The 22,221-nt window shown below is 34.5% G+C and overlaps 2 protein-coding genes and 1 pseudogene across 2 annotated transcripts; 2 read left to right on the top strand and 1 right to left on the bottom strand.

Moving 5' to 3' along the window:
* Positions 1-2,499: 2,499 nt before the first annotated feature.
* Positions 2,500-7,881, top strand: LOC140967018 (uncharacterized; annotated as a pseudogene).
* Positions 7,882-16,072: 8,191 nt separating this feature from the next.
* On the top strand, positions 16,073-20,098 carry LOC140967019 (uncharacterized). Its single transcript, XM_073427352.1, has 5 exons — positions 16,073-16,499; positions 16,614-16,812; positions 17,249-17,840; positions 17,896-19,020; positions 20,081-20,098. Exons 1-5 carry the CDS (start codon positions 16,073-16,075, stop codon positions 20,096-20,098), a joined length of 2,361 nt encoding a protein of 786 aa, XP_073283453.1.
* LOC140967020 (1-aminocyclopropane-1-carboxylate oxidase homolog 1-like) lies at positions 20,030-20,887 on the bottom strand. Its single transcript, XM_073427353.1, has 2 exons — positions 20,528-20,887; positions 20,030-20,393 (listed from the first exon to the last, which is right to left on the bottom strand). The coding sequence occupies exons 1-2, from the start codon at positions 20,816-20,818 to the stop codon at positions 20,142-20,144; spliced, it is 543 nt and encodes a 180-aa protein (XP_073283454.1). The 5' UTR covers positions 20,819-20,887; the 3' UTR covers positions 20,030-20,141.
* Positions 20,888-22,221: the final 1,334 nt, after the last annotated feature.

Raw genomic sequence — 22,221 nt, 5'->3', positions numbered from 1 at the left:
TAACAATTACAAAGCTTATGGACTTTTGTTTAAATATCTCAAACCCATTTAAGAGTATTAAAACTTTACTTGATTTTACTCAAGCCCACTAGTTGAATAATTATTTACTATTGGGCTCTACAAGACCCAATATTATTGATAAACATAAAAATTGTACATTAATTAAATGTTTTATAATATAATTATATAGTTTTTGTTTTATTAAATGTTTAAATATTATATGTTTTATAATAAATTGTATAAAATATAAGTTGTTGTATAATTACAAGTTTTTACTATTTTTTACAGGTTCGATAAAACAAGAATAAACTTGGCGTTGCAATTGGGATTAAGATGATTCTTGGACCTGTAGAAAGTTGATTATAATATCTACAATATTGTTGACAAGCATGAGATTAAAATCCTCTCACAATTAGGATCAAATTAAGCAACAAATAAAGTTACCAAAAGAGTGGTAGTTTTACCATGCTCTAGTATTTTGACCATATCTCTCAAATTACTTGGTCAAATGGTTTGAAAAAAATACCACAACTAGACAACTCAATTATCCACATGTTTCTTTTTATGTGAAGAAGCAAATTCGGAGAAGAAGATTTTCAAAAGTGATGTGTAATATAATATAATATCTTGGAACACCAATGAAGACTTATGTGTAAAAAAATAATATTTTATTTGTGGTTGTCTCCCCAAATTTGGCTATAAATAGGGGTGCATTGTAATGTATTGAGATATCCCTCATTCTATGAACAAACCTTTGAGTTCATAATATTTCTCTCTATATTTTTCCTTTATTTCTTCATTTAAATACAATTAGCATGTTAATTTCATATTCAAAGTTTTACACTTTGAATAATGAATAGCTAACTTCCTAAAGTTGAGATGATAAGGTGAAACTCTTGGCATGATAATAAGGTTATTAAAAGGTAAGAATCTATGTTTTATATTATTTAATCATTATTTATTGTTTATGTTATATTTATTTCTTTAAGCATTTTTATACCCTACTTATAAGTGGGAGTTTTGATTTATTGTTGCTATATGTTACACTAAATTCTTGGAACCATTTAAATGTTAGTTTGGTATTACCAACCATTTAAAGTGGATGCCTTGATTTATTATATATAAATATATTATAATATTAAATTCTTGGAACCATTTAAATGTTAGTTTGGTTTTACCAACCATTTAACTTGGATTCCTTGATTTATTATATATGAATATATCATAGTATTAATTTATTGGTACCATTTAAATGTTTGTTTGGTTTTACCAACCATTTAAAGTGGGAACCTTGATTTAGTGTTTACAAATATATATAGCACAATAAATACTTGACCACATTTATAAGTTTTGGTATATATTATATACTTATAAGATAATAATTTATAACATAATATAAATATGATTATTTAATATATTGGAACCATTTTATTAAGTGGATTTCAATATTGTTCGTTAATGTTAACTTTATTAAAATACCAAGAGTGGATCCTTTAATCTCAACTACTTAAATTAAAATTTGAACAATTAAAATTTACCCATTAAAGATTCAAACAATTAAAATTAAAAAGAAACAAAAACAAAAACAAAACAAAAAGACATTGTAGTGGACTTGTAATTACCTTAGCTTCCCTGTGGATACGATATCGGACTCACCGAATTATACTACTTGTGGACAACCTGCTCTTGGGAGTGCAACAATCAAAGTGACAACAAGTTTTTGGCGCCGTTGCCGGGGAAGTATAATTTAATTTCAAGTCTATTTAATTTTGTTTATAGTTTATTTTTCTTTATTTGAATTTTTATTGCTTTTGTGTGTTTTTATTCTTTTGCATTTGCATTTGCATGAGCATTATTTGGTCACGTACACTTAGTGGTCGACTCATTCGAAATAACCCTTTATTTTCACAAAACATGGCGGAAGAACCCATCCAAGAAAATGAAGATGAAATTCAATCTCAACATGATCATGATAGACGAAGAACACTTAGAGATCACATGAATCCTACACGTACTAGTGCACCTTCATGTCTAGTTTTTCCCCCTGATGCATCTCATTTCAATTTTAAGCCTGGTATTATCCAACTTTTACCCAACTTTCATGGCTTAGATTCTGAAAATCCATACATGCATTTACGAGAGTTTGAAGAAGTGTGCAACACATATAATGATCTAAATTGTAGCATGAACACCATTCGACTTAAGCTTTTTCCTTTTTCTTTAAAAGATAAAGCTAAAACTTGGCTACAAAATCTTAGATCGGGATCCATTCGAACTTGGGATGAATTGCAACAACAATTTTTGAAAAAGTTTTTTCCATCTCATAGAACAAATTCTTTCAAAAGGCAAATCATCACTTTCACTCAAAAACAAGGAGAAACTTTTTATCAGTGTTGGGATAGATATAAAGAATTGCTTAATCTTTGTCCACATCATGGTTTTGAAATTTGGAGAGTTGTTTCTCAATTTTATGAAGGCTTAACACCTAAAGATAGGCAAATGGTTGAATTTATGTGTAATGGAACATTTGAAGATAAAGATCCAAATGAGGCAATTGAGTATCTCGATTCATTAGCTGAAAATGCTCAAAATTGGGACACTATAGGTACAATCGAACCATCAAACAAGATTCAATCTCCTACATCTGGTGGAGGTATGTACACTCTCAAAGATGAACATGATCTTCAAGCTAGATTTACCTCTTTGGCAAGAAAAGTTGAGGCACTTGAATTGAAAAAGAATGGTCAATTAAAATCTGTTCAAGAAATTGCATGTCACATCTGTGATACAAGTGATCATTCTACAAAAGATTGTCCCACTTTGCCTTCTTTTAAAGAATGTCTCCATGAACAAGCCAATGTTTTAAACAATCTCAAAAGGCCAAATTTTGAACCATTTTCTCAAAGTTACAATCCAGGTTGGCGAAATCATCCAAATTTTAGTTGGAGGAATGATAATGCTGCACAATTTTCACAACCACATTTCCAAAATCAACAAAATTTTCAAAATTATGCACCTTATGTTCCTCCACCTAAAAGGAATTTGGAAGATATATTGAATTCTTTCATTGCAAAGCAAGAGTCTATCAATACTCAAACTGCTCAAACCATGACAGATTTGAAAGATACTCTTGCTAAATTTGCATCTGCACTTAATGTTCATGAAAAAGGTAAATTTCCTTCACAACCTCTGCCTAATCCCAAGGATCATCATTCACAAACTGGAACTTCTGGAACTCAACCGATGGATCAGGTAAAATCTGTTATTACCCTTCGAAGTGGTAAGGTTGTGGAAAAATCCATTCTTGAACCTTGTGAAGATGATGATAAATCAACTCCAAAGGGTAAGGAAGTGGAACCCATAACTTGCGAAGAGGAGGTTCAACAGACAGTGTCACCACCATTCCCTCATGCATTGAAAAATACAAAAAAATCAAATTTGAATTCTGATATATATGATATTTTTAAACAAGTAAAAGTTAATATTCCTTTATTAGATGCAATAAAACAGGTACCATCATATGCCAAATTTTTGAAAGACTTGTGCACTGTGAAAAGAAAATTGAATGTGAAAAAGAAAGCATTTTTAGCCGAACAAGTAAGTGCAATCATTCAAAATAATAATGCTTTGAAATACAAAGACCCTGGTTGTCCTACTATTTCTTGTATTATTGGAGAACGAAAGATTAAAAAAGCCTTGCTTGACCTTGGAGCTAGTGTGAATTTACTTCCATATTCAGTTTATCAAGAACTCAATCTAGGCGAGTTAAAACCTACTTCGGTAACACTTTTACTTGCTGATAGATCTGTTAAAGTGCCAAGAGGTATGGTAGAAGACGTGTTGGTCCAAGTTGATAACTTTGTATATCCTGTCGATTTCATAGTTTTAGATACACAACCTATCGAAGCTTGTAATGCAATTCCTGTAATTTTAGGTCGTCCATTTTTAGCAACTTCTAATGCTCTTATAAATTGCAGGAATGGAATAATGAAGTTGTCATTTGGTAACATGACCTTGGAGCTTAATGTGTTTAATCTTTGTAAGCAACCACATGACAAAGGAGATGAAAGTGAAGATGAAAATCTTATTGAAACTCTTGTGGAAGAAAACATTCAAGAAGGGAGTACTCGTGATCAATTAGATATTTGTTCAATTGAAACTGTTAAAGAAAATATTGAAATTGATCTTGATGATTTTATCAGGTATCACTCGTTACCAGGATCAGAGAAAGAATTTGATGCAAAATATGAGAACAAAGACGAACCACCCATATTGGAGTTAAAACCCTTGCCAGAAGAATTGAAGTATGCATTTCTTGGAGAAGATGAAACATATCCGGTGGTAATTTCTTCCAAACTAGCAAGTGATGAAGAAGGTAAATTAGTTGATATGCTTAAAAGACATAAAAATGCAATTGGTTGGACACTAAAAGATCTCAAGGGCATTAATCCACTAATTTGCACTCACAAAATTCACTTAGAAGAAAATGCAAAAACATCTCAACAACCACAAAGGAGATTAAATCCACACATGAAAGATGTTGTGAAAACTGAAGTTCTCAAACTACTTGATGTTGGGATTATCTACCCTATTTCTGATAGTAAGTGGGTAAGCCCAACACAAGTAGTTCCGAAAAAATCTGGCATCACAGTGATAAAAAATGAAAAAGGTGAATTGTTAACAAGTCGAGTCCCATCTAGTTGGCGGATGTGTATTGATTATAGAAAATTAAATGACGCCACTAGAAAAGATCATTTTCCATTACCATTTTTGGATCAAATTTTAGAAAGAGTAGCAGGTCATCCATACTACTGTTTTCTTGATGGATATTCAGGTTATTATCAAATTCCCATTGCACTCGAAGATCAAGATAAAACTACATTCACATGTCCTTTTGGAACATTTGCATTTAGAAGGATGCCATTTGGATTATGCAATGCCCCAGCAACATTTCAAAGATGTATGCTAAGCATTTTTTGCGACATGGTTGAAAATTGTTTGGAAATTTTCATGGATGATTTAACTGTCTTTGGGAATACATTTGATAATTGTCTTGAAAATTTGGAAAAAGTTTTAAAAAGATGCGAGGAAAAAGGTCTTATTTTAAATTGAGAAAAATGTCATTACATGATTACTTCTGGAATTGTTTTGGGACATGTCGTGTCATCTCATGGAATTGAAGTTGATAAAGCAAAAGTTGATGTCATTGCCAATTTACCCCCTCCAAAAACCATTAAAGAAATTCGCTCATTTTTGGGACATGCTGGATTTTATAGGAGGTTTATAAAGGACTTTAGTTTAATCTCTAAACCCATTTGTAACCTCTTAACAAAAGACAGTGCATTTGAGTGGACTCAAGAATGTCAAAATGCTTTTGATAAAATCATTCGACATTTAACATCAGCTCCTATCATGCAACCTCCTGATTGGTCTTTACCATTTGAAATCATGTGCGATGCGAGTGATTATGCAGTCGGTGCAGTATTGGGTCAAAGAAGAAACGGTAAGCCTTATGTGATATATTATGCAAGTAGAACTTTAAACAATGCTCAAATGAATTACTCCACAACTGAAAAAGAACTACTTGCTGTAATATTTGCATTAGATAAATTTCGTTCTTATTTGATTGGATCAACAACTATCGTGTTTACTGATCATTCTGCTATTAGATATTTGTTGACCAAACAGGATGCAAAGCCACGACTGATACGATGGATTTTGTTGCTCCAAGAATTTGACATTGTGATCAAAGATAAAAAAGGAACCGAGAATGTCGTAGCCGATCATTTATCGAGACTAGTAACAGGATCATCTTGTGAAATGACACCAATTAACGATAATTTTCCTGATGAACATCTATTTTCAGTTACTACTACACCTTGGTTTGCTAACATAGTAAATTTTCTTGTGACAGGAAAAATGCCACCGCAATGGAGTTCTCAAGATAAAAGAAAATTTTTGAATGAGGTAAAAAACTTTTATTGGGATGATCCGTATCTGTTCAAGTATTGTCCGGATCAAATTTTTCGACGTTGCATACCCGACAATGAGGTAAGTAGTGTCATTAAATTTTGTCATTCAGAAGCATGCGGAGGACATTTTTCTTCAAAGAAAACAGCTGCAAAAATCTTGCAGTGTGGATTTTATTGGCCCACTTTGTTTAAAGACACCCACGAAATCTGCAAGATCTGTGAAAATTGTCAAAAATTGGGTGCGATTTCAAAAAGAAACATGATGCCTTTGAATCCTATTATTGAAATTGAAATCTTTGATTGTTGGGGAATAGATTTTATGGGACCTTTTCCACCGTCGTTTGGATACTTGTATATTTTAGTTGCAGTTGATTATGTTTCCAAATGGATAGAGGCAATTCCATGTCGAACAAATGATCATAAAATCGTCATCAAATTTTTAAAAGAAAATATTTTTAGTAGATTTGGAATTCCTCGAGCCATGATAAGTGATGGGGGAACTCACTTTGTTAATAAACCATTTGCTTCATTAATGAAAAAATATGGTATTACTCACAAAGTAACTACTCCTTATCATCCTCAAACAAATGGACAAGTTGAATTAGCTAATAGGGAGATAAAGCAAATTTTGGAAAAAACTGTTAACTCAAATAGAAAAGATTGGTCTCTGCGACTTAATGATGCACTTTGGGCATATCGAACAGCTTTTAAAACATCATTGAATATGTCTCCCTATAGGTTGGTTTATGGAAAACATTGTCATTTGCCTGTGGAATTGGAACATAAAGCTTATTGGGCGATCAAAACTTTAAATTCAAGCATGGATGATGCCAACAAATTGCGTAAATTGCAACTTAATGAACTTGATGAACTCAGAAATGACGCGTATGAGAATTCAAGGATTTATAAAGCAAAAATCAAATCATTTCATGATAAAACAATTCTTAGAAAATCTTTTGAGATTGGTAAAAAAGTTTTGCTTTATAATTCTCGACTTCACATATTCCCAGGAAAATTACGATCAAGATGGACAGGCCCATATGTTGTAAAGCATGTGTATACTTATGGAGCTGTGGATATTGAAAATCCTAAAAATGGTGATGTTTTTAAAGTAAATGGACAAAGGCTTAAACCATTTTTAGAAAATGAAATTTTTCAAGAAGAGTTTATTTCCCTTTCCGATCCTTGATTTTTTTTGTGTTGCATTTAATTTTGTTTGTTTTTATTTCAGGTTTCCTTAATCTTTTTATTTTCCCGGTTAAATGGCGGATAACGGTACTCCGTGACTCTCATAGTCGGTTTAATCAGTTTCCCATAATTGCTGATACAAAAATAAAAAAAAATCATTTCTTTTCTTTTCAAAATGGATGAAATTCTCTCAAAAATTTGTAAATATTTTCCCTCTGTTTCTGAAAATGTTCTAAGAAAAATTTATGCAGGAAGGTGTGAAAGATTGAGATTGCTAATGCAAAAAGGAATTCCAGAAGATATTCGTCTTGTAATAGAAGCTAAGGTCCGATTAGGAGGAGAAGTTCCACAATCATTGCTCATTCGGTATTTGCCTGGATTAGGAAAAAGCACTTATGCGAAAAAACGAAGGGCCAAAAGTTTAGGGGTTTGTCATAAGTGTGCAAGATGGACTTGTGACAAACGATGCAGATCTTTGAGATGTGTTTCCAATAACAGAGAAGATAAAATTGGTTTCATTAAGAATGGGCTGAGTAAGGAGTCTTTAGATAACATCTTATTGACTCTTGAGACGCATTCTAGTGGACATGTGCATATTGAACTTCTCCGTTTATGGAAACAATTCCAAGATGAGCGTCATAGTCTTGGGAATCCGACTAAAAAAGACCCTGTTTGCCAATTTATAAGAAAATTGGATGGGAAGCATATCCTCGACTCATAGAAGGCGTTGAAGCCGTTTCTGGACGTAAAACCAGAGGAAAATTGTGAGCCACAATCACACTACTGTTTACATGCATGTGTGTCATTATTGTTTTTACTGTTTATTCTGTTTACAACTGTGACCCATAGTTTTGTCCTGATAACATATTACCCCTATAAAATCTCTCATCTTTCTCTCTATTTTCGCAGAAAAAAAAAGAAAGTAAAAAAAACATGGCTGGAACCTCTACACAATCATTGAAAAATATTTGTGTATTTTGTGGGTCGAGTCCTGGAAAAAATGAAGTGTTTGTAGAAGCAGCGAATAATCTTGGAAAGATATTGGCTGAGAGAAAAATTCACTTGGTATATGGGGGAGGTAATATTGGGTTAATGGGATCTGTTTCAACATCTGCTCATCTTGGAGGTAGTCAGGTTTTGGGTATTATTCCTACAGCTTTAGCTGAAGGAAATATTACAGGTGTTACGATTGGTGAGGAATTAAAAGTTTCTTCTATGTATGAAAGAATCACAAAAATGATTGAAAATTCTGATGCTTTTATCGCACTACCAGGTGGTTTTGGTACATTAGAAGAAATTTTTCACACTGTTTCTTGGGCACAACTTAATATCCATAATAAACCTGTGGGCTTGTTGAATATCAATAATTATTATGACAGTTTGTTGACATTTCTTGATAAAGCTGTGGAACAGAATTTCATTTCAGAAAATTCACGAAGGATGCTCATCTCTGCTTCGACTGCCGACCAATTAATTGATGATTTGGAAGCTTTTGTTCATAAACCTGATCCGATGATAGCAAAGATCAATTGGTCGCAATCAAGCAGTAAGAAAAGGAAGTTGGATCATTGATTCAAAAGTCGTGGATTGGTTTGCGTTTGTTTCAGTTTGTTATCTTCAATAAAATTCAAGGTGATATCTCTTTCATTATGTACTCTTTATTAATAGTTATTTTGACATTAGGGACAATGTCATATTCTGTTTGGGGGGAGAACAAACTTATAAAAAAAATATTAAAAAAAAATAAAAATATATATATTTAAAAAAATATTATTTTAAAATAAAACCATGTTTATTGTTTGTATCTTAGTAATTTTTGCAAAAATATCATACATTACATGTTTGAAAGGTTTAAATTAGAACATGTATTAATCTATTTAAGGATGTTTAAATTTTTATTTGAAAAAATGTCAATTTTAATATTCTGATCAATATAAAAATATGATTTATGAAATCTTTTTTAGTGATTAACCATTGTGATAAAATCAGGTATTAAAGTATATGGCCCAAGATATACCTTATAAGAGTGCCTAAAATTTTAAACTCACACATATTTTGTGAGTGAGTGGAGAGGACTGAGAAAACAGCTTTCGAGCCTTTATTGATCATGAGAGAGGCTATCTATTGTTTAGATCTTGAGTTCTTATTTTGAAAAAAAAATGATATTTCCTGAAGAAAAAAAAAAAGAAAAAAAAAAAAAAAACAAAAAACAAAAAGAAAGATATTGAAGATCTATGTAATTTTTAAGTTATATGCTACGACCCATTTATCTCTCATAAAAAAAAAAAAAAAAAGAGAGAAATTTATTGTACAAATTAAATAAATATGTGGTCAAGAAGCATAAACTTAGTCTGATTCCATGATGTTATGAAAAAAAAAAAAAGGATCAGAAAAAATATATAATAAGAACAACTAGATTTTGAATCAATGGATTTTCTATCTTTTGATTAGTTTGGCTCGTTTGTCTGTCTGCATTCTGTAAACCATTTTTCTGAGCATTTATCTGTATTCCAACTCCATGAGAGAAATCGTTGCCATAAATTGAAACATTTATTAACCTGTGAGGATATGGAGTTGAGACTCTTACTAGGAATTTCTGAAGGCCGTGTACATTTAACTACCTGAAATAAGCTTTGAATTGATCATCTCAAATTATTTCATAAATTATAATTATGATGATCTTGATATAACTTTGACAGTTTTCAAATTTAATTTAAACACTTAGATAGTTTTGATTACATTTCTATTTAAATTAATCAATATGTTTTGTATTGCTATTAACGCTTAAATTGCTAGGGACTAGCAATAAGCTGGTTGGGAGGTGTGATAAACATAAAAATTGTACATTAATTAAATGTTTTATAATATAAATATATAGTTTTTGTTTTATTAAATGTTTAAATATTATATGTTTTATAATAAATTGTATAAAATATAAGTTGTTGTGTAATTACAAGTTTTTACTATTTTTTACAGGTTCGATAAAACAAGAATAAACTTGGCGTTGCAAATGGGATTAAGATGATTCTTGGACCTGTAGAAAGTTGATTATAATATCTACAATATTGTTGACAAGCATGAGATAAAAATCCTCTCACAATTGGGATCAAATTAAGCAACAAATAAAGTTACCAAAGGAGTGGCAGTTTTACCATGCTCTAGTATTTTGACCATATCTCTCAAATTACTTGGTCAAATGGTTTGAAAAAAATACCACAACTAGACAACTCAATTATCCACATGTTTCTTTTTATGTGAAGAAGCAAATTCGGAGAAGAAGATTTTCAAAAGTGATGTGTAATATAATATAATATCTTGGAACACCAATGAAGACTTATGTGTAAAAAAATAATATTTTATTTGTGGTTGTCTCCCCAAATTTGGCTATAAATAGGGGTGCATTGTAATGTATTGAGATATCCCTCATTCTATGAACAAACCTTTGAGTTCATAATATTTCTCTCTATATTTTTCCTTTATTTCTTCATTTAAATACAATTAGCATGTTAATTTCATATTCAAAGTTTTACACTTTGAATAATGAATAGCTAACTTCCTAAAGTTGAGATGATAAGGTGAAACTCTTGGCATGATAATAAGGTTATTAAAAGGTAAGAATCTATGTTTTATATTATTTAATCATTATTTATTGTTTATGTTATATTTATTTCTTTAAGCATTTTTATACCCTACTTATAAGTGGGAGTTTTGATTTATTGTTGCTATATGTTACACTAAATTCTTGGAACCATTTAAATGTTAGTTTGGTATTACCAACCATTTAAAGTGGATGCCTTGATTTATTATATATAAATATATTATAATATTAAATTCTTGGAACCATTTAAATGTTAGTTTGGTTTTACCAACCATTTAACTTGGATTCCTTGATTTATTATATATGAATATATCATAGTATTAATTTATTGGTACCATTTAAATGTTTGTTTGGTTTTACCAACCATTTAAAGTGGGAACCTTGATTTAGTGTTTACAAATATATATAGCACAATAAATACTTGACCACATTTATAAGTTTTGGTATATATTATATACTTATAAGATAATAATTTATAACATAATATAAATATGGTTTTTTAATATATTGGAACTATTTTATTAAGTGGATTTCAATATTGTTCGTTAATGTTAACTTTATTAAAATACCAAGAGTGGATCCTTTAATCTCAACTACTTAAATTAAAATTTGAATAATTAAAATTTACTCATTAAAGATTCAAACAATTAAAATTAAAAAGAAACAAAAACAAAAACAAAAACAAAAAGACATTGTAGTGGACTTGTAATTACCTTAGCTTCCCTGTGGATACGATATCGGACTCACCGAATTATACTACTTGTGGACAACCTGCTCTTGGGAGTGCAACAATCAAAGCAACAACAATTATTTTATTAATTAAACACTTGAATTAATTTCATTTTTTGGACTCTACTAGGCCCACCAGAATTTAATTAATTCAACACTTGAATTAATTTAATTTAGTCCATAATAATATTGATGAAAATCACAATTTTCAAATACATTATTTATTTGGCCAACTTTTAATTTAGGAACACTTTCACAAATTAAAATTTATATCCCCTCATAGAAGTCGTACTTCTATTTTTCTTTACGCTTATAAACTCTTTTATAAGCCGTTCAACACATTGAACTATTTTACTTCGCAACGGGATCTAAAAAGTTAGCACTTGTGTGACCCTCAATGGTTCGTTGATACAACTAGCCGTGGGTTCACATCTCCATGTGATTCGGGACTAAACATGTCGTTGTATGAGCATACCTCAATTGCTCCATTCTTACTTATCAACTCCTTGATAATAAGAACGTCAGAACTCAAGTCTGATAGTACTCAACCAATCATATTAAACGCTTAGCCGCGTCGCTTACATGATTCCCTAGGTATCAAATGATAGTGCTTGCAAGAACCATTCAATTATGGTTAGCGTACAGTACAGTCCCTTCATCTCATATATCCTGACCGATTTGACAACTATTGGTATATCGAGAGTTGTCAATGAATCGATATTATATGTCATGTCGTAGTTGCATAGATGGTGTAATCTAATAAACCCCTTTCTTAATTACCACCAACACTCTGATCAGAGATTTCATACTACATACACATAGGATATACATACCCCGAAGGTAAGTGGTGAATCCCCGACTACAATGCATCGACTCAATATGTTTCAACGAAACACCAAACCTTGCCACCTGATGATCCCATGAGAGTCGGTAAAAAATTCAAAGTGCAATGCTAGTATATAGAGTCTCAATGTTGTCCCGGATCATAAGGACTAATGGTGTACAACCATAAAATAGGACGTTTCCACTCGATAAGTGAGAACCACTTGGAAAGTCTTTTATGGAGCGATGTTCAATGCACTCTACAAGGAGCACCTATCTGCATGCTCGGACATCACAATGTCTCCTACCTATGAAACATGGTACTCACATCGCAGATACTAGTCTCAAACTCGAGCGGCTTATATCCTTCTTAGCGATGGCTGAATCGACTAGGAATTGTTTAAAATATAAAGTATTCCAAATATGTGTTTCATGATACTCATCATATGTGCATCTCATATTCTTTTTACTATTTGTATATTCAAGGACTTTATCTATGCAACTAGCATGGGTTTACAGATAAAAATGTGACAAAACAATAATTTCAAATAGTATTAAAATAAAGATTGTTTATACATAGATTTTCAATGTGAACACTCGGCCAACACATGGCTCGACGGGCACCTACTCTAACAGTCCACATATATTGATACCATCGTTAAGCGGTACTCGATAGACAAGTCCAAGATAAGACATCTACCAATGTGTCATGGCGTGTCCCTTTCCAAATCTATGTCTCCCAAGGCTGATGCAAAGATAGCGGCGATGACAAGCATTCCGTATGCATCTGCAATTGGTAGTATCATGTATGAGATAATATCTACATGTCCTAACGTGGCTTTTGCACTAAGTGTAGTGAGTAGATATCAATCGAACCCTGGTCTTCCACAATGTAAAGATGTGAAAGACATCCTCAAGTATTTGAGAAGGACCAATAATTTGTTCTTGATCTATGCGGTTGGAGAACTCAAATTGGAAGGTTATATCAACTCTAGCTTCCAAAGCGATATCGATGATTCAAAGTCAACCTCTGGGTTCGTATTCATGCTCAATGGTGCTCTTGTCTCTTGGAAGAGTTCCACACAAGACAGTACTGCGGATTCCACCACTGAGGCAGAATAAATTGCTGCATCATCTGCAGCAAAGGAGGTTGTTTGGCTAAGGAATTTCGTCCAAGAGTTGAACGTCATTCCTAATGGAGTTGCTCTAGTCTCGGTGTTTTGTGATAACACGGGAGCCATAGCTCAGGCGAAGGAGCCAAGGTCTCATCAGAAATCCAAATATGTATTGAGAAAGTACCACATCATCCTAGAGATTGTGGAATCAGGAGAAGTGTCGATTGACAAAGTCGGCTCTGCAGATAATGTTGTTGATCCACTCACTAAAAATTGACCTAGACCATTATTCGAGAAGCATCGAGTATCGATGTGTTTGAAGCATATGGGTAGTTGGTTGATAGGTGTGGTTTTTACGTGTTTAATTGCATTAGTTTTGTGTGTGTTTGCATTTTGCATGCGTACATTTCATTTACATTTTGTTCGTTTTAGAGTAAGCATGTGCCTATGATCATGGCTCATTTGTGCGTAATGAATTTGCAGGTAAAATGACCGGAAAACTGAAATTGGAGCAAAATGTGCAAGCCAAGAAAACTGAGGGCAGAAAGGCTGCCGCCCGAGCGGTAGTATTCTACCGCCCGGGCGCGAGATGTGCTTGCTAATGTGAATTTCTAGAAAGCGTGGCGCTCGGGCGGCAATATTCTACCGCCCGAGCGGGAGAAGTGCCTTCCAAAGAGTTGACATACAGAAGACTCGGCGCTCGGACGGTGAAATCTTACCGCCCGAGCACGAGTGCCGCATTGCCCAAGCAGGATTACTGAGGGTGTGGCGCTCGAGCGGCAATATTCTACAGCCCGAGCACCACATAATTTTCGAAAGATAGTTTGGCCAATTTCTTGCCTTATTTCTAGATATGGATGATATGGAAGGGGGATATTAGACGATTTTTTGACTCATTTAGAGATCATTCAGCAGCCACCACAAGGATTGGAGAGGATTTTTGCACTAGGATTGAAGAGTTCGAGATTTCCGTGCATCGTTCTTCGCAGATTTCGTCACTTCTAGTATTTCGAGTTAATTTCCTCTTATTTAAACGTTGTTTTGCTTATTTCAATCATGAAATCTTGTAAATAATTTACATTATTTGTTGGGATTTAAGGGGATCCTACCCCGAAACTGATTTAGTTAATTCATATTTCAATTGTTTGTTTATTCTTGATTGTACTATTGTTTTCATTACAAGTATTAAAGTGTAGCTAACTTTAATAATAATCTTATATTGCGAGTGAGTTCGAGGAATAGCTTGTGATAGGAACGAGCAGCATAATCCGCGGATCTACAATTTACATAGACATATGAAATTGGATACGCGCCGATAGTCATAGTCCAGTAGGGCGAAAACTAGGGGATTTCATTGATCGATATATGATTCACTCTTGATAAATAATTAAAGATATTTAATTACCTCACTGAGTAGAATTAGTTTGGAATAGCTCGAGAGGGTGTGTTCAAATGAATAGAAAATCCTGTCGGAAGCATAAATCACTATCAAATGAATTAGTTAATTAACGAGGGGTAGGTGAACTGATATTCCCAACAAATTCATTTTTCACTGAAATTTAATTAATCGGTCTAGCTTATATATTTCAGCAGTTAATTCTTGAACCTTTTTATATGCATGTTTATTTGAGCATGGTAGTAATAAACAACCATTCAAATTTCGTTGCTAAAGATTTGATAACTAGAAATAATATTGTCAAATACAGTATTCAGTGGAACGATACTCGTATTCGCGTACATTATACTATTACTTGACATCGTGCACTTGCGATTAATTTTCGAGCATACAAAATCATATTTTTATTAAGGATTCCACAGTGCAAGTTTTGCTCGATCAAATTTTTGGCGCCGTTGCCGGGGACTGTTAATTCACAATTTTATTTTTAGTTAGTTTCTTTAGCATAGTTTTATTTTTCTTGCGCTAACACTTCATATTCTATTCCAGATATCTTTTCCAGTGCATGCCCAAGTCACTTGATGTGGAGTTTGAGCAGTTTGACCCTAAAATTGAAAGAACTTTCCGCAGGAGACGACAGCAGCAGAGACTTAGAAACATGATGAACAGGAACGAACGTGAGGAAGAGCATCACGAAGATCTAAGGGTCGAAGAGCCAAGGCGCATACCCATGCTTGAGTATGCGCAACCTTCGCTTGATGGAGCACATCCAAGCATAGTGCGACCAACTGTCAGGGCAAACCAGTTTGAGATCAAGCCAGCCATTGTTCAAATGATACAGAACACAGTACAATTCGGGAGAAATGCGCTAGATGATCCAAACACTCACTTCGCCGACTTCTTAGAAATTTGCGACACTTTTAAATTTAATGGAGTTTCTGACGATACTGTTAGACTACGTTTATTCCCATTCTCTTTGCGTGATAAAGCTAAATATTGGTTGAATTGTTTGCCTATAGGTTCAATCACTACTTGGGAGAATATGGCCAAGGCATTCCTCTTGAAATACTTTCCTCCATCAAAAACCATGAAGCTGCAAGCGGAATAACCACCTTCTCTCAATTTGAGCAGGAGTCACTCTTCGAGGCTTGGGAGCGCTACAAAGACATTGCAAAGATGCCCACACCATGAGTTGCCTCTTGGGTTAGTTGTCCAAACTTTTTATTATGGTTTAATTTCCTCTAACGGTACAATGATAGATGCTGCGGCATGTGGGAATCTGTTGAGGAAAACGGCCGAAGAATGGTATGAGTTACTGGAGGAGATGGTTGCCAGCAGCTATCACCCTCAATCTGAAAGGAACAATCAGAGGAAGAATGCAGAAGTACACCAGGTAACTGAATTTTCTGCTATTATTGCGCAACTTGATGTCTTGAATAGGAAATTGTACGGCTTGAATATGGGTGGAACAGCTATGCGTCTTCAAGAGATATTCTGTGAGAAATGTGGCGGTGAACACTTTGTAAAGGACTGTCAAGATGGCAATCCCTTCTATATGCAAGAAGAAACACCAGTGAATCAAGTGGGAGTCCAAAACCGTCCAAGGAATGATCTGTATTCAAACACATACAATCCCGGATGGAGGCAACATCCCAACTTCTCGTGGGGTGGCCAAAACAGTTAGAATCGACCACAGGGAGGAAAACCCTATGGGAAACAATCGATGTACAGATCTGACCCTCCTAGATAAGAAAAGTCTAATTTGGAGCAGATGATGTCTAAGTTCATTTCAGACACCGATACTAGACTACAGAATCAGGATGCATCGATAAAGGGGCTAGAGAATCAGATTGGACAGTTAGCTAGGATGATAGAAAGTAGAGAGCCGGGCACCTTGCCAAGTAACACAGAGACCAATCCAAAAGAGCAAGTGAAGGCCATCGAGTTGAAGAGTGTAAAAATTTTAGAATCTAGAGGGACAAAAAAAATCAAGTGCTGGATGAACTGACTGAGTCATAAAAAGGTAAGTCTTCTAACTCTACACCAGCACCAACTGCACAACCTAAAATTGTTATCCCTCAACCTTTTCCTGCAGCATTAAAAAAGGCGAAATTAGATGCGCAATTCGGTAAGTTCTTAGAAGTATTCAAGAAACTGCACATCAATATTCCCTTTGCTAATGCTCTGATGCAAATGCCAAGCTATGCTAAATTTCTGAAAGAAATCTTAGCAAACAAGAGAAAATTTAAAGATCACATGACGGTAAATCTAACAAAAAATTGCTCTGCTTTGGTAAAAAACAAGATCCCACCGAAACTTAAAGATCCAGGGAGTTTTCTATTCCTTGCGTGATTGGTGATATTATTTTTCATAAAGCTTTGTGTGATCTTGGTGAGAGTATTAATCTTATGTCGTTATCTGTAATCAGGAAACTCGGATTAGGAGAACCTAAGCCAACAAGGATGTCCTTGCAACTAGCAGACAAATCTGTCAAATACCCGCGAGGAGTCGTAGAGGACGTCCTGGTAAAGGTGGACAAATTCACATTTCCTGCAGATTTTGTAGTACTTGACATGGAGGAAGATATAGAGATGCCCTTGATACTGGGGAGACCATTCCTTGCTATTGGCAACGCCCTGATTGATGTTCAAGAAGGGAAATTGAGATTGAGAGTGGGCGAGGAAGAGATTACTTATGATGTTTTTAATGCACTTAAGCACACACTGCATTCTGATAGTTGTTTTAGAATTGATGCTTTTGACTCTCTTGTGTCAAACTATGTGCAGGATGCCATTAGGGACCCTTTTGAAGCCACTCTCACTACTGAATTGAGAGAAGACAAACTAGATGAAGAAAAAGCAGAAATAGTGGCATACTTTAATGCCAACCATCCATGGAGAAAGCCAATAAGGATGGGGTTGGAGGATTTGGGAGAGCGAAGAGATTTGACCCCCCCAAAGTCAAGCATCGAGGAACCACCGACGCTTGAGCTCAAACCATTGCCTCCGCACCTACAGTATGTATACCTAGGTGAGAATAACACTTTGCCTGTCATTATTTCTGCTGTTTTGACAGATGCTAGTTCTTAAAGAGCACAAAAAGGCATTTTCCTGGAAGTTGGCAGACATCAAGGGAATAAGTCCATCAATCTACATGCACAAAATCTTGATGGAAGAAAAGTATTCACCTCTCGTGCAACCTCAAAGAAGACTCAATCCAAAGATGCAGGAGGTAGTGAAGGCTGAGACTATCAAGCTTCTCGATGCAGGTATTATCTATCCCATTTCAGATAGTGCATGGGTAAGTCATGTTCAGTGTGTGCCTAAAAAAGGTTGGATTACTGTGATCACTAATGAAAAAAATGAACTTATTCCCACGAGTACTGTTACGGGGTGGAGAGTGTGTATGGACTATAGGAAGTTGAATGATGGCACCCGTAAGGACCACTTTCCCCTTCCCTTTATTGATCAGATGTTAGAAAGACTAGCGGGGCATGAGTTTTACTGCTTTTTAGATGGGTATTTGGGGTATAATCAAATCACTATTGCACCTGAGGACCAAGAGAAAACCACTTTCACTTGTCCTTATGGAACTTTTGGTTTTCGTCGTATGCCTTTCGGTCTTTGTAATGCCCCTGCTATATTTCTGCGCTGCATGACTGCTATATTCCATGATATCATTGAAACCTTTCTAGAAATATTTATGGATGACTTTTTTATATTTGGTGCAACGTTTGATGAGTGTTTGCAGAATCTGCGATCCGTGTTGAGAAGGTGCGAGGAGACGAACCTGGTGCTGAATTGGGAGAAGTGCCACTTCATGGTACAAGATGGAATTGTCCTAGGGCACAAGATTTCGGAGCATGGAATAGAGGTGGATAAGGCAAAAGTGGAAGTTATCAAGAACTTACCACCTCCGACATCCATAAAAGGAGTTAGAAATTTTCTAGGCCACACCGGTTTTTATCGGCGTTTTATCAAAGATTTTTCAAAAATTGCCAAACCTCTATCTTCTTTACTCATGAAAAATGTGCCTTTTGATTTTAATTATAACTGTCTGCAGGCATACGAGGCCGATTTAAAGAAGCTCATGTTGACGGCTCCTGTTTTTGTGGCACCGGATTGGGATCTACCCTTCGAGGTCATGTGTGATGAAAGTGATACTGCGGTGGGGGCTGTGCTTGGCCAGCGGAAAAATAAGGTATTTCATACAATTGAATTATGTAACAACTGAAAAGGAATTACTAGCAGTAGTATTTGCGCTTGACAAATTTCACTCATATCTTGTCTCGTCCAAAGTCTTTTACACAGAACACTCTGCACTTAAATATTTACTTGCTAAGAAAGATGCAAAGACACGCCTACTTAGGTGGATTTTATTGTTACAAGAATTTGACTTAGAAATAAAGGATAAGAGAGGTGTTGAGAATGTAACGACCCATTACAGGTCCAGTGGACCGTCCATACGGCCCACTGCCCAATCGACCCAAGGCTATCCCGATCTTGGGCTCTGCTCTATGGGCCTTGGCCCATCTATGGAACTCTTCCCTCACGGGCTTTCCATAGGCGTCGTATGGGTTACTCATAGAACTCTCCAGCCCATGCACTGGAGTCTGTGCCTTCCCATGATCGAACCTAAGACCACATGGATATATAGGTACTTAGCACAATCCTGGTACCAATTGAGCGACTTGTGCTGAGTATCTATATATCCATGTGATCTAGTACAATCTATACGATGAACATAATATCTGATCATGGATATGATTAAGGAGGTTGAAGAAATTTAAAAGAAAAGACCGCATAAACTATATAGTTTTAGCCACAAAGGTAAATTAAACTAAACATTATGTGAATGTTTGATTAAATCATACAATGTCCAAAAACATTTTGAACGTCAAAACAAAAATTTCAAGACTTTCGCTGTGTTTTGGTACGGGAAAATGTTACGCCTACAGGAAGATGCAAAAATGAAGTTTATTTAAGAAAATGAAATAAAAGTGTGATAGTACGTAATATTGTTGTTTATATTTTGAAAATGTAGAAATTGGTTGTGGAGAACAAAACATATATTAGCGCTATAATTTGTTTATGAAAACTGGATCATGTTAGTTTCAAGGGAAAAACTAGATTATTTTCATGTATTCTTATCCATTATATTTCACTATCTTTTGCAACAATTAATAATTATTTGATTTCAACATGTGATGTTCCAGCAAGTTTCATTTATTGATATTTATAAAGTTTCGCTGATTATCCAGATGCAGAGTGAACCTTGAAATAAAGATTCGATCATACATGAAAGCACTGAGTGATCTTTAACTAAAGTCTGAAATGGAGCAAAGCAGAAGTGCCATCGAGCCCCTTTCTGCGATAGAATTCAGTATACTCAGTTGCGGTGGTTGCACGATACTTGGGAGGATCGTGTTCGGATAATAGCTCCTTAATTGGTGCTAAAACCCTGGCATTTGTCCCCGAGTCTCTGCCGAAGAAGCTGGCAACCGAGATTCTTGGACCCGTCTGGCTTGCCAGCACTCTGTGCTCTACACTTTTGAATTTATCGTTCGATATAAGCTGAAAATTAACATGCCACAAAACAATTAAAACAAATGAATATACGTACATCAACTAAAAGGGTACTTGGAGTGAAGGTTAACTAACTTGTTATTTCAATCTTCCAATGATTGAAAACAATGAAGCATACTTGCCTGTAAAAGATCTCCATGATTAACGACTAATGAGCCTAGCGTCGGAGGAACATCAACCCATTGGTTCTGATGACGCACTTGAAGCCCTCCTACATTATCTTGTAGAAGAACAGTCATGAAATCATTGTCCGAATGTTGGGTCGTGCCAATCGTTAACTCGGGCTCAGGGCAAGCCGGATAGTAATGACAGAGATGCGCAAGAGCATCTGCACTACCCATGTCTATCAGATGTTTCGAACTAAGTCCCAAAGCTTCTGACAGTAATATGAACAAAGAGCACCCTAATTTCATTATATGGTTTGAGAATTCGATCAAAATTTCCCTGGAATAGAGTCACATAATAAAATGTGGATGAGTTTATATTTTTAACTAGTTCAAATGGGTAAAGTTATATATATTACAATAGGTCTCTAAATTGGTATTGTTATGAAAAAGTAAAAATTTATGGTAAAAAATACAAATATCAAACTCTCAAAATTATCAAACTACCCACTTTATAATATTTTTCTCTCAACTCAATTGTGAATTTCTTCACAAATGGTGAGGCTATTTATAGAATTTCTTTGGTAATAATCCAAAAAATAAAATACATAATTACCTTCACCATCACACACAAATTTCTAATTTTTACAACTCTTATTTTCAACGTTCAAATATTCAACATTCAAATATTCAATACACTTATTTTGAATATTAATTTTCAACACTCCCATTGTGATGTTGATCATAATGATTGTCTTCATTACGTGTTTTTATACTGCTTCGTTAAAAACCTTACTAGGAAAACCTCATTGGGATAAAAACCATAGTAAGAGAAAAAGAGTGCAATCATGTAAACTCCGCCTCATGTTGACATGAATAATTATTCACAAATTTCGTAGATTGCGCATCTCAATATTACATATGTGCTTTCTGAATGTTGTAGTTGGAAGTGCCTTTGTGAAGAGATCTGATGAGTTTTCACTTGATTGAATGTGACGAACATCAATATATTTATTATTCTCAAGCTCCTTGGTGAATGCGAAGAACTTAGGAGGAATATATTTAGTTCTGTCGTTTTTTATGTATCTTTCTTTCATTTGAGCAACACATGCAACATTATCTTCATATAGTATCACAGACTTCTCGTCAAATGATAATCCGCATGAGATTTGGATATGTTGGGTCATTGATTTTAACCACACACATTCACGGCTTGCTTCATATATAGCAATAATCTCGGCATGATTTGATGAAATTTGTTACGATTGTTTGTTTCTGTGAACGCCAAGAAATTGCAGTGTCTCCACGAGTAAATACATATCCAGTTTAGGAACGTGCCTTGTGTGGATAAAATAAGTATCCAGCATTCGCATAACCAATTATACTTTGATTAGCATCTTTTAAATACAAAAGTCCTAAGTCTGTCGTTCCTCGTAGATAACGAAATATATGTTTAATTCTGCTCCAGTGTCTCTTTGTTGGATATGTGCTAAATCTTACTAATAAATTTACGGCAAAAGATATATCAGGCCTTTTACAATTTGTAAGATACATAAGGACACCGATAGCACTTAGATATGGTACTTCTGGACCAAGAATATCTTCATCATCTTCACATGGACGGAATGGATCATTTTCAATGTTTAATGATCTAACAACCATTGGAGTATTTAAAGAATTTGATTTATCCATATTAAAATGTTTAAGAATCT

The sequence above is a fragment of the Primulina huaijiensis genome, unplaced genomic scaffold (assembly GCF_012295235.1).
Source record: "Primulina huaijiensis isolate GDHJ02 unplaced genomic scaffold, ASM1229523v2 scaffold22377, whole genome shotgun sequence".
NCBI classification, from domain to species: Eukaryota; Viridiplantae; Streptophyta; class Magnoliopsida; order Lamiales; family Gesneriaceae; genus Primulina; species Primulina huaijiensis.
This window is presented reverse-complemented; position numbering and strand designations above follow the sequence as displayed.

Bases quoted from the DNA above. Each gene is read 5' to 3' on its own strand.
- LOC140967019 (XM_073427352.1), top strand. From the start codon at position 16,073: ATGATAGATGCTGCGGCATGTGGGAATCTGTTGAGGAAAACGGCCGAA. The intron at 16,813-17,248 runs GTGCTGGATGAA...ATCTGTAATCAG, and splicing joins AGAGGGACAAAAAAAATCAA to GAAACTCGGATTAGGAGAAC. The intron at 17,841-17,895 runs GTATACCTAGGT...CTGTTTTGACAG, and splicing joins TGCCTCCGCACCTACAGTAT to ATGCTAGTTCTTAAAGAGCA.
- LOC140967020 (XM_073427353.1), bottom strand. From the start codon at position 20,818: ATGAAATTAGGGTGCTCTTTGTTCATATTACTGTCAGAAGCTTTGGGA. The intron at 20,394-20,527 runs GCAAGTATGCTT...GTTAATTTTCAG, and splicing joins ATCATGGAGATCTTTTACAG to CTTATATCGAACGATAAATT.